General features: G+C 44.6%; 1 protein-coding gene across 1 annotated transcript in view; it reads right to left on the minus strand.

The window, feature by feature from the left end:
• The window catches only part of LOC137376053 (arylsulfatase I-like), a 39,553-nt gene extending 33,730 nt beyond the window's left edge, over positions 1 to 5,823 (minus strand). The window contains exon 1 of the mRNA XM_068044037.1: positions 5,293 to 5,823. Within this exon, the coding sequence (XP_067900138.1) occupies positions 5,293 to 5,600 (308 nt within the window). The 5' untranslated portion in view covers positions 5,601 to 5,823. The remainder of the gene's footprint in view (positions 1 to 5,292) is intronic.
• Between the last annotated feature and the right edge of the window lie 11,008 nt (positions 5,824 to 16,831).

The raw sequence follows: 16,831 nt of genomic DNA on the forward strand, positions 1-16,831 counted from the left end.
GAGGAAGTGTTGGGTATTCTAAAAGGCATTAAGGTGGACAAGTCCCCAGGTCCGGATGGGATCTATCCCAGGTTACTGAGGGAAGCGAGAGAGGAAATAGCTGGGGCCTTAACAGATATCTTTGCAGCATCCTTAAACACAGGTGAGGTCCCGGAGGACTGGAGAATTGCTAATGTTGTCCCCTTGTTTAAGAAGGGTAGCAGGGAAAATCCTGGTAATTATAGACCAGTGAGCCTGACGTCAGTGGTATGGAAGCTGCTGGAAAAGTTACTGAGGGATAGGATCTATTCCCATTTGGAAGAAAATGTGCTCATCAGTGATAGGCAACATGGTTTTGTGCAGGGAAGGTCATGTCTTACCAACTTAATAGAATTCTTTGAGGAAGTGACAAAGTTGATTGATGAGGGAAGGGCTGTAGATGTCATATACATGGACTTCAGTAAGGCGTTTTATAAGGTTCCCCATGGCAGGCTGATGGAGAAAGTGAAGTCGCATGGGGTCCAGGGTGTACTAGCTAGATGGATAAAGAACTGGCTGGGCAACAGGAGACAGAGAGTAGTAGTGGAAGGGAGTTTCTCAAAATGGAGACGTGTGACCAGTGGTGTTCCACAGGGATCCGTGCTGGGACCACTGTTGTTTGTGATATACATAAATGATTTGGAGGAAAGTATAGGTGGTCTGATTAGCAAGTTTGCAGACGACACTAAGATTGGTGGAGTAGCAGATAGTGAAGGGGACTGTCAGAGAATACAGCAGAATATAGATAGATTGGAGAGTTGGGCAGAGAAATGGCAGATGGAGTTCAATCAGGGCAAATGCGAGGTGATGCATTTTGGAAGATCCAATTCAAGAGTGAACTATACAGTAAATGGAAAAGTCCTGGGGAAAATTGATTTACAGAGAGATTTGGGTGTTCAGGTCCATTGTTCCCTGAAGGTGGCAACGCAGGTCAATAGAGTGGTCAAGAAGGCATACGGCATGCTTTCCTTCATCAGACGGGGTATTGAGTACAAGAGTTGGCAGGTCATGTTACAGTTGTATAAGACTTTGGTTCGGCCACATTTGGAATACTGCGTGCAGTTCTGGTCACCACATTACCAAAAGGATGTAGATGCTTTGGAGAGGGTGCAGAGGAGGTTCACCAGGATGTTGCCTGGTATGGAGGGCGCTAGCTATGAAGAGAGGTTGAGTAGATTAGGATTATTTTCATTAGAAAGACGGAGGTTGAGGGGGTACCTGATTGAGGTGTACAAAATCATGAGAGGTATAGACAGGGTGGATAGCAAGAAGCTTTTTCCCAGAGTGGGGGATTAAATTACGAGGGGTCACGAGTTCAAAGTGAGAGGGGAAAAGTTTAGGGGGGATATGCGTGGAATGTTCTTTACGCAGAGGGTGGTGGGTGCCTGGAATGCGTTGCCAGCAGAGGTGGGGGACGCAGGCACGATAGCGTCTTTTAAGATGTATCTAGACAGATACATGAATGGGCAGGAAGCAAAGAGATTCAGACCCGTAGAAAATAGGCGACATGTTTAGCTAGAGGATCTGGATCGGCACAGGCTTGGAGGGCCGAAGGGCCTGTTCCTGTGCTGTAATTGTCTTTGTTCTTTGTCTTTGTTCTTTGGTTGGGGTGTCTAGAACTAGGGGTCATAACTCTTTGGCCTCCTTATCTCGCGAGACAATGGATAAGAGCCTGGAGATGGTCAGTGGAGTGTGGAACAGCGCCTGGAGTGGCTATAAAGGCCAATTCTAGAATGACAGGCTCTTCCACAGGTGCTGCAGAAAAATTTGTTTGTCGGGGCTGTTCCACAGTTGGCTCTCCCCTTGCGCCTCTGTCTTTTTTCCTGCCAACTACTAAGTCTCTTCGACTCGCCACACTTTAGCCCCGCCTTTATGGCTGCCCGCCCGCTCTGGCGAACGCTGGCAACTGACTCCCACGACTTGTGATCAATGTCACAGGACTCCATGTCGCGTTTGCAGACGTCTTTAAAGCGGAGACATGGACGGCCGGTGGATCGGATGCCAGTGGCGAGCTCGCTGTACAATGTGTCTTTGGGGATCCTGTCATCTTCCATGCGGCTCACATGGCCAAGCCATCTCAAGCGCCGCTGACTCAGTAGTGTGTATAAGCTGGGGATGTTGGCCGCCTCGAGGACTTCTGCGTTGGAGATACGGTCCTGCCACCTGATGCCAAGTATTCTCCGGAGGCAGCGAAGATGGAATGAATTGAGACGTCTCTCTTGGCTGTCCAGGCCTCGCTGCCATAGAGCAAGGTACTGAGGGCACAGGCTTGATACACTCGGACTTTTGTGTTCTGTGTCAGTGCGCCATTTTCCCACACTCTCTTGGCCAGTCTGGACATAGCAGTGGAAGCCTTTCCCATGCGCTTGTTGATTTCTGCATCTAGAGACAGGTTACTGGTGATAGTTGAGCCTAGGTAGGTGAACTCGGTAGGGGTCATAGTCTCAGGATAAAGGGTCAGCCATTTAGGACTGAGATGGGGAGAAATTTCTTCTATTATTATGTACTTATTTACTCTTCCATACCGTTTACTATCTCATCCATCTGCATCAGGCCAGTTCTCAGTCGGCTCCCATTGTGGAAGAGCTGGAGTTTCTACCAGGCTAGCATCGATAACATAGCACTTGTATGTTTTAAATCAATAGCTGCAGTAAAATCGCAGAAAAGGTTTCTTAAGCTTTTTTTTTTACATATTGCTAATTTATATTGTGATGTTGAACGCAGAAGTCAAGTTAGGGAGCAGGTAATTACTGGACCAAGGAGTGCAGACATATTTAAACCCCTATTTTACTGTATTTTTATATTGCTATAAATTCCTGTGCCCACATTTATAATGCGAGTTGTCTATGTAGATAGATCATGCTGCAACTGCTGTGCCTCCAGTGGAGAGAGGGTGTAATTACAGTGTGACAGGTTTACATAGCTAGTTTATAATGTAAAAGGGAGGGAGACACATAGGAATCTTTAATGGTTAAAGATGAGAGTTTGACGTAATTTTTAAAAATATATTTCTAATTGAGTTCCTACGACATTGTGGTGTTCAAGGGGAATAACTGGATTGGATTGTGCAGAAGTAAATCCAGCCCCATTTTGAAGTTATGCATTCTGTCCTTATTTTCATACATTTCCATTATAAATACCCGTGTCCATGTTTATAATGGAGACTGTCTTTAGAAACTTGCGACACTGTAATTACAACTGACTGATGGAATTGCTGCAGTGTCTTCAGCGTTGGGGGAGTGTAACTACAGGGCTGGATTTTACGGAGTGCCGAGGCGAGACACTGGTTGGGAGGGGGGAGGAATAAAATTATCAGGGCGGGGGGGGGGTGGTGGTGGGGGGTGCATGGAGCAGGGAAAACTATTCCTATTGGTTGTATGGATGGTGGGAAAGGGTTGAGAGTCAAAGATGCTGAAGTTTGTGGGGGGGGGGGGAAGTCTGGAATTTCAAAAAGTGTTTTTTTGGGGGGATAGGTCAATTTATGTATTGAGTACACAGTGGGGAGGCGGGGTGAAAGGGGATTCAAAGTTAAATTAAACTTTTATTGACTTTTTAAAATCTCTCCTGAAGGGCTTGAAGCCCTTTAAAAATGCGCCGATGCCTGCACAGTGGCGCCAGACACCATTGCCGGAGACGTGGGCGGCGCAGCGGCGCAGTGGTTAGCACCGCAGCCTCACAGCTCCAGCGACCCGGGTTCAATTCTGGGTACTGCCTGTGTGGAGTTTGCAAGTTCTCCCTGTGTCTGCGTAGGTTTCCTCCGGGTGCTCCAGTTTCCTCCCACATGCTAAAGACTTGCTGGTTGATAGGTAAATTGGCCATTCTAAATTTCCCCTAGTATAGGTAGGTTATAGGGACAGGTGGGGATGTGGTAGGAATATGGAATTAGTGTAGGATTAGTATAAATGGGTGGTTGATGGTCGGCACAGACTCGGGTCTGTTTCAGTGCTGTAACTCTAAACTAAACTAAACTAAACGTGACGGCCGCCCCCTCTACATCATTGGGAGTGGCCACTCCACCCCTGCATTTAAATGAGCTCCTGCGCGTAATATCGCGGGGGCTATGCAACAGCACATGCGTGTCGGAAGGCCATTGAGTTCACAGAACACTGCCGCGGAGTGCAGCAAGCTGATAAAATTCAGCCAACAGTGTGAGAAATGTACATTGGCGAGTTCCACTACACATTTGAACATTTAAGTTCATAATGAAAATAACTGACAGGTAATGCATACAGATGAGATTTTTAAATACAGTAATATAAATAATTGTGCAAATTAAGGATTAATTAGAATGAATGTTAGAGTCAGCCATGGGTGCACATTTGTGTGCATTCAAGTCCCACTCCAAAGACTTGAGCACAAAATTCAGGTTGACACTCCCAGTGCAGTACTGATGGAGTGCTGCACTGCCAGATGTGCTGTAATCGGATGAGATTTCGTTTTCCCTTTCTGGTGGATGTATTTCAAAGAGCAGGCGGGTTCTCCCTGGTGTCCTGAGACAATTCTCACCCTTCAACCAACATCAGTAAAAAAAAATTATATGGTCATAGAATAAGAGAATCATAGAATGGTTACAGCACAGAAGGAGGTCATTCAGCCCATGGCGTCTGCAAGAGTAACTCAGCTAGTCCCACCCCCCTGCCCTTTCCCCATAGCTCTGCACATTTTTTCGCTTCAGATAATTATCCAATTCTCTTTTGAAAGCTGTATTGAACCTGCCTCCACCACACTCTCAGGCAGCACATTCCAGATCCTAACCACTTGCTGTGTAAAGGAGTTTTTCCTCATGTCGTCATTGCTTCCTTTTGTCCTCTGGTTCTCAACCCTTCGGACAACAGGAAGACTTTCTCCCCATCGACTCTGTTCAGACCCCTCATGGTTTTGAACACCTCTAATCAAATCACCTCTCAACCATTTCTGACAAAAGCTCACGGACATTAACTCTGCTTCTCTCTCCACGGGTGCTGCCTGCCTTGCTGAGTATACCCAAACATTTCTGTCTTTTACTCAAGTGGTCATTTGTCCACTAGCTGATTGTGGGATCTTGCTGTGCGCAAGTTGACTGCTTGCGTCTGTGACGTTACAACAGTGACTACGCTCAAAAAAAGTCCTTCATGGGCTGTGAGGCCGTTTGGAACGTCCCGAGGTTGTGAAAGGAGCTGTAATTAAAAAGCCCAAGCATTTTAATCTCGATTCCGCAGAAGGAAGTGTCCCTGAGAGAGGAACTGGGCGGAAAGTTTGGGCAGTTTGGAAAGTTAGCTGCAGTGTCGAACTCACCTCCCTGTAATGAGCTGGCTCCTGGATGGGGTACAGATGGGTTGGATGTAATAGTTCTCCAGTTTAACCCCTTCCGCCGCCAGTCTGTCCATGGTCGGAGTGTGAATGTCTGAATTGTGATACCCTATATCGTGGAAACCTTGGTCATCCGCCAGGATGAAGATGATGTGGGGTTTCTGCCTGACATCGAGCCCTTCCACGGCTGGCACCTTCTTTCCGCTTAACCCGGGTTTCATCCAGTCCCAGGACAAGTAGCCAAAAGACAGCAAACTGACCAAGGAAAAGCCGGTCAGAGTATAAACAGCCATAGCTTCGCCCGCACTCACAATGCAAACATCTCTGCGGCAAACTTGCAAAAGTTTTTGGAAACTTTTCCAAAAAAAGTTTTCAGGAACTTTTTCCAGCGGCTTGTGTTAAATTTTCTCGGCAGCAAAAGACTTGCAAAAGTTTAATCCATGCCAATGCTGACTCTGGGACAGATATTTAACCCCTCTTGGCCCGGTTAAAGTGCGCTACATAGTTACTGCCAGATCTGCCTTTCACTGCGCTGAAGCATCCCGCCTTGTTTCAGCGGAGCAGCCGGGCCCCGCCCTCTCATCTATGATTGGCTGCGTCGTGAGGGCGGGCACCGCCTCTCCCGCTTCCCATTGGCTGATTGAGCTGCCAGTAAGCGTCGGCTCTTCCTTCATTCATTCATTCACTCACTCACCAGAGTTGTAAGGTTGGGCTGAGTTTCAGTTTATGCAAATACTGTCCTGGTTGTCGCAAATTCACATCTGTAAGGAATATGCTGTTGGTCTTTCAATGCCCCTTCCAAAATAAAACCATTCTATATTGTGCCCAGGGAGAGGGACTCAGAGAAACAGGAAAAGTAGTTTTTTTTAAAAATCGAACAATAAAATGGGAAGTGCCATCAAACTAAAACTTAACATTTGAAAAGTCCTCAGCTCTACAAATTCTTGGAAAGCTCAACTTTCCTGGCTTTTCTGATTCAGACGCCTTCTGTATCAGGATTACAAGCCAGGAACTTACAATCACCAGTTTACAGACCATGGCTCACAAACTCAGTAAGGACACTGTGTGGACCTGAGCTATTTATTACACATATTACTCACATTTTGTCCTGGCAGGACAAAATCACAAATGTGGCAGTCCTCTCAAAGGTAGAGCACCCAGGTGTGTTGGCACGAATCAAACAGAGGCAGCTCCCGGTGGATCGGACATGCCTGCAGCATGGAAGACAGCCGCATACCCAAGGACCTTCTGTATGGTGAGGCACCTGGAGCCAGACGACCAGTGGGGCGTCCAAAGCTCTGCTTCAAGGATGCTTGCAAGCCTGACATGAAGGCCCTAAATGTCGACTATAAAATAGCAACACATTCTGTGGACTGGTGTGCACTACCAAGATGACCAGTTGCTACAGCAGCTTGGCAACAGGTGCCAACATCAAAAACAACAACTCACAGTGTCACATGGCAGTTTCATGTACAGCACTTGTGGCAGAACCTGCTCTCAAGGACGGGCCTTCACAGCCACCTAGAAGGACAAGGGCAGCAGATGTATGGGAACACCACCACCTGCAAGTTCCCCTCCAAGTCACACACCATCCTGACTTGGAACTATATTGCTGTTTCTTCACTGCTGCTGGGTCAAAAACCTGGAACTCCCTTCTTAACAGCACTGTGGGTGTACCTACCCCTCATGGACTGCAGCGGTTCAAGAAGGCAGCTCACCACCACCTTCTCAAGGGCAATTAGGGATGGGCAATAAATGCTGGCCTAGCCAGCAACACCCACATCCCAGGACCAAATTAGAAAAAGCCATCAGCAAAGGTACATCAAAAGAAGACACCCAACTGAAATAGATTGTTTGCTGCGTGTCCGTCATCATTCGTAGATAGAAGGATGCCAGCCAATAGGTTCTGCTGAAAGGTCACTGACCTGAAACGTTAACTCTGCTTCTCTCTCCACAGATGCTGCCAGACCTGCTGAGTATTTCCACCATTTTCTGTTTTTATTTCAAATTTCCAGCAGCTGCAGTATTTTGCTATTTTGTTGCCCTATATTACACAGTTGTATCAAAATTGCTACACTAAAGGCAAATATAATACCTACAGCACATGGGCTGCAGCGGTTCGAGAAGGAACTAAAATGAAAGCAAAATACTGCAGATGCTGGAAATCTGAAGTAAAAACAGAAAGTACTGGAAATACACAACACGCTCTTAGCCTTTGTCCCAAGACAGTTTTGTTATTTAATCTCTCCTGCCCTCTGCCCCATCACACACCTTCCCTTTTATTCTTGTCCCCACCAACCACCACCCACTCCACTTGCTTAAAATCTAATTCTGGCAGCATCTGTGGAGAGAGAAGCCGAGTTAATGTTTCAGGTCTGTGACCTTTCATCAGAACTGGCAAAAGAATTAGGTTTTAAGCAAGTAAAGCGGTGGGGTGGTGGTTGGTGGGGAAGAAAACAAAAGGGAAGGTGTGTGATAGGGCAGAGGGCAGGAGAGATTAAATAACAAAACTGTCCTGGGACAAAGGCAAAGAGTGTGTTCATGCTTGTGGTGAAAGACAAAGCATTTGGCCAGAGAGAGTGTTAATGGCAGAATAATGAGCAGCTCTGTCCCCATGGAAAAACAGGCACATGGTTAAAAAATAAAATAAAACAATAAAAAAAGAAAACTATAAAAAAAGGCCAGTCTTGCTCTGAAATTGTTAAACTCAAGATTGAGACGGCAAGACTATAGAGTGCCTAATGAAAAGGATTCTTCAGTTCGTCACTCAACAGCCTTGCAGACTCAACCTTGAGTTCAACAATTTCAGAGCATGACTGGCCTTTTTTTATAGTTTTCTTTTTTTATTGTTTTATTTCATTTTATTTTATTTTATTGTTTAACCATGTGCCTGTTTTTCATGTAGACAGAGCTGCTCATTATTCAACTATTACAACTCACTCTGGACTAACTCACCACAAGCATTAACACTCTCTTTGCCTTTGTCCCAGGACAGTTTTGTTATTTAATCTCTCCTGCCCTATCACACACCTTCCCTTTTATTCTTGTCCCCACAAACCACCACCCGCTCCACTTGCTTAAAATCTCATTCTTTTCTAACCTTTGCTAGTTCTGATGAAGGGTCACAGACCTGAAACGTTAACTCTGCTTCTCTCTCCACAGATGCTGCCAGACCTGCTGAGTATTTCCAACACTTCCTGTTTTTATTTTTGTTCAAGAAGGCAGCTCACTACCACCTGCTCAAGGGCAATTAGGCATAGGCAATAAATGCTGGTCTAGTCAGCGACATCCACATCCCATGAACAAATAAAATTAAAGTTACATCAAATTATAACAGCATTTCTATAGCACCTTTCACAACCTCGGGACCTCCCAATGTGCTTGACAGACAATTCAGTGCTTTTTGGTGGTGTAGTCACTGTTGTAACGTAGGGAACCACGGCACCCAATTTGTGCACAGCAAGCTCCCACAAACATTAATGAAATAAATAAGCAGGTCATTTGTTTTAGGTGTTGATAGCGGGATAAATATTGGCCAGGACACCAGAGAGAACTCCAAACAGTTCCATGGGATCTAGTAAGTCCAGCTGACAGAGCAGATGGGGCCTTGGTTTAACATCTCATCCAAACGATGGCACATTCAACAGTGCAATACTCCCTCAGTATTGCACCAGGAGCATCAGCCTGGATTATGGGCTGCTCTGCCTTACCAACTATGGCGGTGGGCATACTTCCTGACCGCCTTTTTGGAACAAGTGGCACCAAGAAACATGCCTCAATTTCGAGGCCAGGATAATTGATCTGTGCAGATCAGGACCACTCTCACAGGCATCCTTTGTCTTTTGTTTCTCTGTTTTCCTGTCATTCCTAATCCCTTGTTGCTTCTTGCAACTGTTCCCACCAACTGGCTCTTCAACTTTGTCTGAGCCAGCTTCCAGTCCCATTTACAATAAACTTTTAAGAAACACATATCTGCAAGTTTCCTCTTTAATTTCATTCATAAGGAACAATTGATGGGAAGGAAAGAGGCATACATTAAGTAGAGGAGTGCATGATAAAAAGAGAATACCAACAGATTAAAAGAGTCAACAAAATTAGGAAGGTAAAGAGGAACTATGAAACTAAATTATTAGAAACATAAAATAAAATAGTGAAATATTTTACAAGCACATCAATGAAAAAAGGAAGGTTGGGATAGGAGTAGAACTATTAAAGGAGTAAGGGATTGACAGGATAATACCACAGGTAATGATGGAGAGATGGAAGAAATATTAAATAGTTATTTTGTTTCAGTATTTACCAGGGAGATAGAATAGGTAAATATGACATTGAATGATGAGATGAGTGATGACATAAGTGCATTTAAAATAAAATAAAGAGGATGTATTAAATAAACTAATAAAACTCAAAGAGAATAAAACCCCTGGTCTGGATGAATTGCGTCCACACATTTAAAAAGAACCTAGGGAACAGATAACAGAGGCATTGTTTAGTAACTTGTTAGAAAAAGGTGTAGTGCCAGAAGACTGGTGGATAGCTAATGTAATTCCAATATTTAAGAAGGGGGACATTACATGCCCAGGGAATTATAAGCCAGTCAGCTTAACACCCGTGGTAGGAAAAACAATGAAATCCCTACTAAAGGAGACAATAGAAGAACATCTAGAAACAAAAAATATAATAATGAATAGTCAACATATATTTCAAAAGGGAAAATCTTGCTTGACCAAGAACATAAGAACATAAAAAATAGGAGCCGAAGTAGACCATATGGTCCCTGGCGCCTGCTCCACCATGACCATGATATGATCATGGCTGCTCTTTTGCCTCAACATTTTCCTGCCCACTTTCCATATTCCTTGATTCCCCGAGGGATTAAAACTCTGTCAATCTCAGCCTGACGTATACACAACGATGGAGCATTCACAGCTCTCTGGGGTAGAGAATTCCAAAGATTCACAAGCCTTTGAGTTAAGAAGTTTCTCCTCATCTCAATCCAAAATGATCAACTCCTTATCCTGAGACTGTGCCCCCGTGTTCTAGATTCCCCAGCCAGGGGAAACAACCTCTCAGTGTCTGCCCCTGTCAAATCCCCTCTGAATACAGTCAGAGAATGTGGAGTCAGGGGACAAGTGGCAGAATGGATTGCTAGCTGGCTTCAAGACAGGAAGCAGAGAGTGGGAGTAAAAGGTGGGAATTCAGAGTAGCAGAAGGTGGGGTGTTCCACGAGGACCAGTGCTGGGACCACTGCTGTTTACAATTTACATTCATGATTTGGACTTTGGAATCAAAAACACAATTTCTAAATTTGTGGATGATGCCAAATTGGGGAGTATAGTCAATACTGAGGAGCGCTGCAACAAATTACAGAAGGACATTAATAAACTTGCAGAATTTGCAAATAATTGGCAAATGAAGTTCAACACAGATAAATGTGAGCTAGTACATTTTGTTAGGAAGAATAGGGATGTCACTTATTACTTGGAAGGTGCGAGTCTGGGTGGGGTAAAGGAACAAAGGGCTCTCGGAGTACATATACACCAATCACTAAAAGTTGAGCCACAGGTTAGCAAGACTATTAAAAAAAGCAAACCAAGCGCTAGGGTTTCTTTCTAGAGAAACAGAACTGAAAAGTAGGGAAGTAATGCTAATCATGTATTGAATCTTGGTTAGACCTCACTTAAGAGTACTGCGTGCAGTTCTTTTCGCCATATTCAAAAAAGAATATAGAGACACGGAGAGAGTGCAGAGAAGATTTACAAGGAGGATACCAGAAATGTGTGGGTATACAAATCGGGAAAGGGCGAACAGACTGGATCCTCTTTCTCTTCAAAAAAGAAGTCTAAAGGGCGACCTAATAGAGGTCTTTAAAATTATGGTAGAGTGGATACAGAGGGAATGTTTCCATTTGTGGGGAAGATCATAACTAGAGGCCATCAATATAAGATAGTCACCAAGATCCAATAGGGATTTCAGAAGAAACCTCTTCGCCCAGGGAATGATGAGAATGTGGAACTCGCTACCACAGTGAGTGGTTGAAGCAAATAGTATAGATGCACTTAAAGGGAGGCTAGACAAGCAAGTGAGTGAGAAGGGTATCGACAGTTACACTAATAGAGGAAAGTCAGAAGGAGGCTCGAGTGGAGTATAAATGCCAATATGGACTAGTTTGGCCTAATGGCCTGTTTCTGTACTGTCTGTTCCATGTAAGGCTGAGCACGTGGCACTCTTATTTCTGAGTCACAAGGTTATAGGTTCGAGTCCCATGTGAGGATTTAAGTGCAGAAATCTAGGCTGACACTCCAGTACGGTGCTGAGAGAGTGCTGCACTGTTAGAGTTGCAATCTTTCAGATGAGACATTTAACCAAGGCACTCCTCTGCTCTGTCAGTGGATGTCAAAGATCCCATGGCACTGTTTTGAAGAAGAGCAGGGGAGTTCTCCCCTGGTGTCCTGGCCAATGGTTATCCTATAACCAACCTCACAAAAACTGACCATCTTGTCGTTATCGCATTGCTGTTTGTGGGATCTTGCTATGCGCAAATTGGCTGCCGTGTTTCCTACATGACAACAGCAAATAGACTTCAAAAATATACTTCACTGAGCGCTTTGAGACATCCGGTGGTCATGAAAGACGCTATAGAAATGCAAATCTTTCTTTCATTGTCTCTTTCTTTCTCTTTCATTATTTGTTTCTCCTTTGTGCTCATTTTTATCTTTTTCTCACTCTTTCTCTCTTTCGTTCTTTGTTTCTTTCTTTCTCCAACATCTGCTTGGAAAGCAAAAGGTTAATCTGGGAAAGATAGTATTTGGCAGGCAACGGATAACTGAAGGATAGAAATTGCTGGGCTGGCGGAGTCTTGTTACAAACGTGATATAGATGTGTTCTGTTGTTTAGTCTTTTGAGGTTTTTTTTCCAGTATCTAGTTTGCTGGCAATACATCAGGCAGATGGCAGGAGTTTAAACTTCCTTCCCGTCCCTGGAGAATGCACTTCAGCCAAGAGACTGCGTCAGGAATGATCTGAAACCAATGCGCGTGTCATTAGTGTATCCAGGGTAGGGGCAGCTGGCAAAACAGATTCTTTCTCTAATAAAAACAGAAAATTCTAGAAACACTCAGCAGGTCAGGAGAGCGAGGCAGAGTTAACGTTTCAGGATGATGACCTTTCATCAGAACTGGAAGAGATTTAAGAGATTTTAAGCAAGTGCAGGTTCAGGGGAGAAAAGAGGGGTTGGGAGGAAAGAACTTAAGGGAGGTTCTGTGGTAGGTTGGAGGACAGGTGGTGATTTAAGTGAACTGGAGATTCATCCGGTGACAGGGAGATGGGACTGAGCTGGGAACTGGGCCGACTGAGCCTAGTCTTTAGGATGAGCCGGGAACCAGACCGACCTCCGGACAGACGTGTGACAGAAGTTCCTAGGAGCTGAATTGGACGTGGACCCCTCAAAGCCACATTGGCTGACCTCACAATGATTGGGGGTGTGGATGAGGGGTTCATCTGCAATTGCCACAGAAAGATAGAACAATAGAATCTGACAACACAGAAGGGGGCCATTCGGCCCTTCATGCCTGTGCCAGCTATTTGGAAGAGTTTTCCAAATTTAATCCCACACCCCTGCCTTTTCCCCATAACCCTGCAAATTAGTCATCTTCAAGTACATGTCCAATTGTCTTTTGAAAATGCCTTTGAAATCTGATTTCACAACCCTTTGAAATAGTGCATTCCAGATCATAACAGCAGTCTGTGTGAAATAATCTCTCCTCATTTCCCCTCCAGTTCTTTATCTAATTATTTCAAATCTATGACCTCTTGTTGTGGACCCACTTGCCAGACAAAACACTTTCTCTCGACTTGCTCTATCAAAGCCCCTTCATAATTTTAACTTCTATTAAGTCTCCCCCTAGCCTTCTCTGCTCTGAGGAACAATCCCAGTTTCTCCAATTTCTCCACATAACTGAAAATGGATTCAGCTTTCTCCCCTTGCCCCCATACCTCATGCTAAAACACTTTGTGCCTCCTCACCCAGTGGAATGCTACCACTGGACCCTCCTGCCCTCCCCCTTCCTGCATCTCCAGAGTAGAGCTCTGCTGTGCCACCCGCCCATCCCACATCCCCTCTCCCACCACTGTAGGCCAAGTTTCTTGCAGCAGATTTGCAGAAACTTTTATCACAGGAGTGGGTGCAGGCTCCAAAATGCCCTAACTCCGTGTAAAGCCTGGATAGTTGGCAGGTGAAGGAGTGGTTAAAGGGGAAGCGCCAGAGCGATCATCTTGATTCAAACCTAGTTTTGTCCTTCTCTGGGGCAATTAAGGAGGTAGAATTTTAAGCCGGTATCTCAGCACACCTAATGTCTTGCAAAAGTTGCCAATTAGAGGCTGGCAAATTCTAGATGCACAATGCACTCAATAGCTGACACATGGAAACTGGGGTCCTGCCACCAGTTAGCACCCTAATCCAAATGGACTGGCAAATCGGTGGAGCGGTCCTGAAGGGGACTGTCCAGAAAAAGGTACGGAAACCTTTTTTTCAATGCTTTCATTAACGGCCCTAGTGAGTCGCACTTTCTTGCCTCTTGTATCGGCAGGTTGTGGGTTCCAGATACTCAAGTGCATAATTTAAGCTGGCACTCTCAATGCAGTACTGAGGGAGTGCTGCACTGTGAGAGTTTTTCTGATGAGATTTTTAACTGACGTTCCTGTCTGCCTTCTCAGGTGGATGTAGTAGATCTGCCACTATTTGAAGATGAGCAGGGGAGTTCTCTTAGCTGATATTTATCGCTGGATGAAAACCTCAAACATGATTCGGTCAATATCATATTGCCGTTTGTGGGAGCTTGCTGTGTGCAATTGACTGCCACATTTCCTACGTTACAAAACAAACTACACCTGCAAAGAATTTCTTCATTGGCTGTAAAGAGCTTTGGGGTGTCATGAAGTCATGAAAGGTGCTATAGATGTGTAACTGCAGACTGGAGAGGGAGGGAGGAAAGCGTTTAAAGAAACTGCTCAGATTTGTTTTGGCACTCTGAAGAACACTGCATGCCATTGGAAAAATGGAGAAGGTAATTTGTGGCAGGCTTTAGGACCTGGGTGGAATCTTCGGGATTGATAGAACACCAGTAATTCAGAGCAAGCCCCCAGTGACTAGGTGTACATAACTTCTGGCTACAGGACTCTGTGCTTTAAATCAGCTGTTTATATGAAACGAGAATCTATAATTGGCTGAAGAACAAATTGGCTGCTGTTCTTTCACAGGCCATGAATCCAGCAGCAGGAGGGACCTGAGAATTTTGAAATACTGGGAAGCCACGCGATAGAAAGAGGGGACAGTGAATGCTCCAGTACTGCTGAAACTCAGGATTTATATAGCACCTTTCACAACCTCAGGATGTCTTAAAGCAGTTTACAGCCAATGAAGTAATTTTAAAAGTATCGTCACTGCTATAATGTAGGGAAATATGGCAGTGAATTTGCACACAGTAAGCTCCCACAAATAGCAATGACTCTATAATCTGTTTTAGTGATGTTGGTTGAGGGATTAACGCTGGATGGTCCTGCACCAGGAGTGTTGGCCTCGATCATGTGCTCAAGTCTCAAGTTGGGCCTCACTGCTCCAGCGACCTGGGTTCAGTTCTGGGTACTGCCTGTGTGAAGTTTGCAAGTTCTCCCTGTGACTGTGTGGGTTTCTGCTGGGTGATCTGGTTTTGCCCCATTGCCAAAGACTTGTAGGTTGGTAGGTAAATTGCTCCTAGTGTGGGTAGGTGGTAGGGAATATGGGATTAATGTAGGAGGGGATGAGGTAGGGAATGTAGGATTAGTATAAATTGATGTCTGGCACAGACTTGGTTGGCCAAAGGGCCTGTTTCAGTGCTGTATCTCACTATGACATTCAGTCACAGCTGACTCTAATCAGGAGGGGCCAATGTGACCTATGAAGACCTATGAAGTTCCGAAGAAGGGTCACTGACCCGAAACGTTAACTCTGCTTCTCTTTCCACAGATGCTGCCAGTCCTGCTGAGTGATTCCAGCATTTCTTGTTTTTATTTCAGATTTCCAGCATCCGCAGTATTTTGCTTTTGTTTTTGTTTTTGTGACCTATGATCTGCTTGGATTTAGGTGCCTAGGAATAGGAGGAGGCCATTCTGCCCTTCAATTAGATCCTGGCTGATCTGTATTTCAACTCCATTTACCTGCCTTGTTTCTGTAACCCTTAATCCCCCTACCTAACAAAAACCATCATGCTCAGTTTCGAAACTTTCAATTGACCCCCAGCCTCAACAGCTTTTTAGGGGAGAGAGTTCCAGATTTCCACTGCCCTTTTTTTGAAGAAATGCTTCCTGACATCACCCCTAAATGGTGTCGCTCTCATTTTAAGGTTCTGCCCCCTTGTTCTGGACTCCTTCACCAGAGGAAATAGTTTTTCTCGATCTACCCTATCAAGTCCTTTAATTATCCTAAACACCTTACTTCGTTTCTTGCTTTTCCTTGTCACCTGCCTGTTACTGTTGGTAAATGTTTCATATTAAACATAACAAGAGCTTTTATCAGCACTGGAGGTCTTTAACATCTATTTGATTTATCTTATTAACCTGCATTGTATAAGATGCTGCATTTTTTCTCTAAACATAATCTCCAACCGTTTTATGGGGGAACTCAGTGCTTGGGAACCTCTAAGTCATAGGCCTACTCACCATGTCCCCTGTCCAAAACCCAGCTGGTGTTAAAATCAGGGCCAATAATTTTGAGGGGAACATAGTGTTTGGAACACCAGCACTTCCAAGTCACACACCATCTTGGAAATATATCGGCTGTTCTTTTATTATTGCTGGGTCAAAATCCTGGAACTCCCTCCCTAACAGCAGTGTGGGTGTACTTACACCACACGAACTGCAGCGGTTCAGGAGGGTGGCTCACTACCACCTTCTCAAGGAACAACTAGGCAATAAATGCCACCCCCCCCCCCCTTACAGCGACACCCACATACCAAGAATGAATAAAACCAAAGTGCAGCATGGTTTGAGGTTTTCTGGGAATTGTTCAGGATCTGTGAATCTTCAAACATACAGGAAAGTGTCGGCTTCTATGTAGAGAGGAAACTTTAAAAATTATTTCAGCAGATTTTCTTTAATAAAACATATTTTCAAAGCCAACTTGCTTTACCAATACATCTCTTCATTCTCAGTAATTATAAATTCACTCGACCGCATTCTCTCTTCTGGTGTGAAGCAAGACTGACAAAATAAAAGCTGTTTTGAAGGGGTCCTCATTCCTCCTAATTATGATGTTTATGTCAATCTGCCATGTGCATTTGTATTGATGTGTTACTTCAATACATTTCATGTTGCTTTTGGTAAGCTGTAAGAACATAAGACGTAGAAGCAGGGGCTAAACTACCCCTCGAGTCTGCTCCGCCATTTAATAAGTTCAAGGCTGAACTGATTACTCCACATTTCCACGTACCCCTGATAACCTTCCACCGAAAGCCTGGCTACCCGACCCAAACACGACTAAACCCGACCAA

The sequence above is a fragment of the Heterodontus francisci genome, chromosome 12 (assembly GCF_036365525.1).
Source record: "Heterodontus francisci isolate sHetFra1 chromosome 12, sHetFra1.hap1, whole genome shotgun sequence".
Classification (NCBI taxonomy): Eukaryota; Metazoa; Chordata; class Chondrichthyes; order Heterodontiformes; family Heterodontidae; genus Heterodontus; species Heterodontus francisci.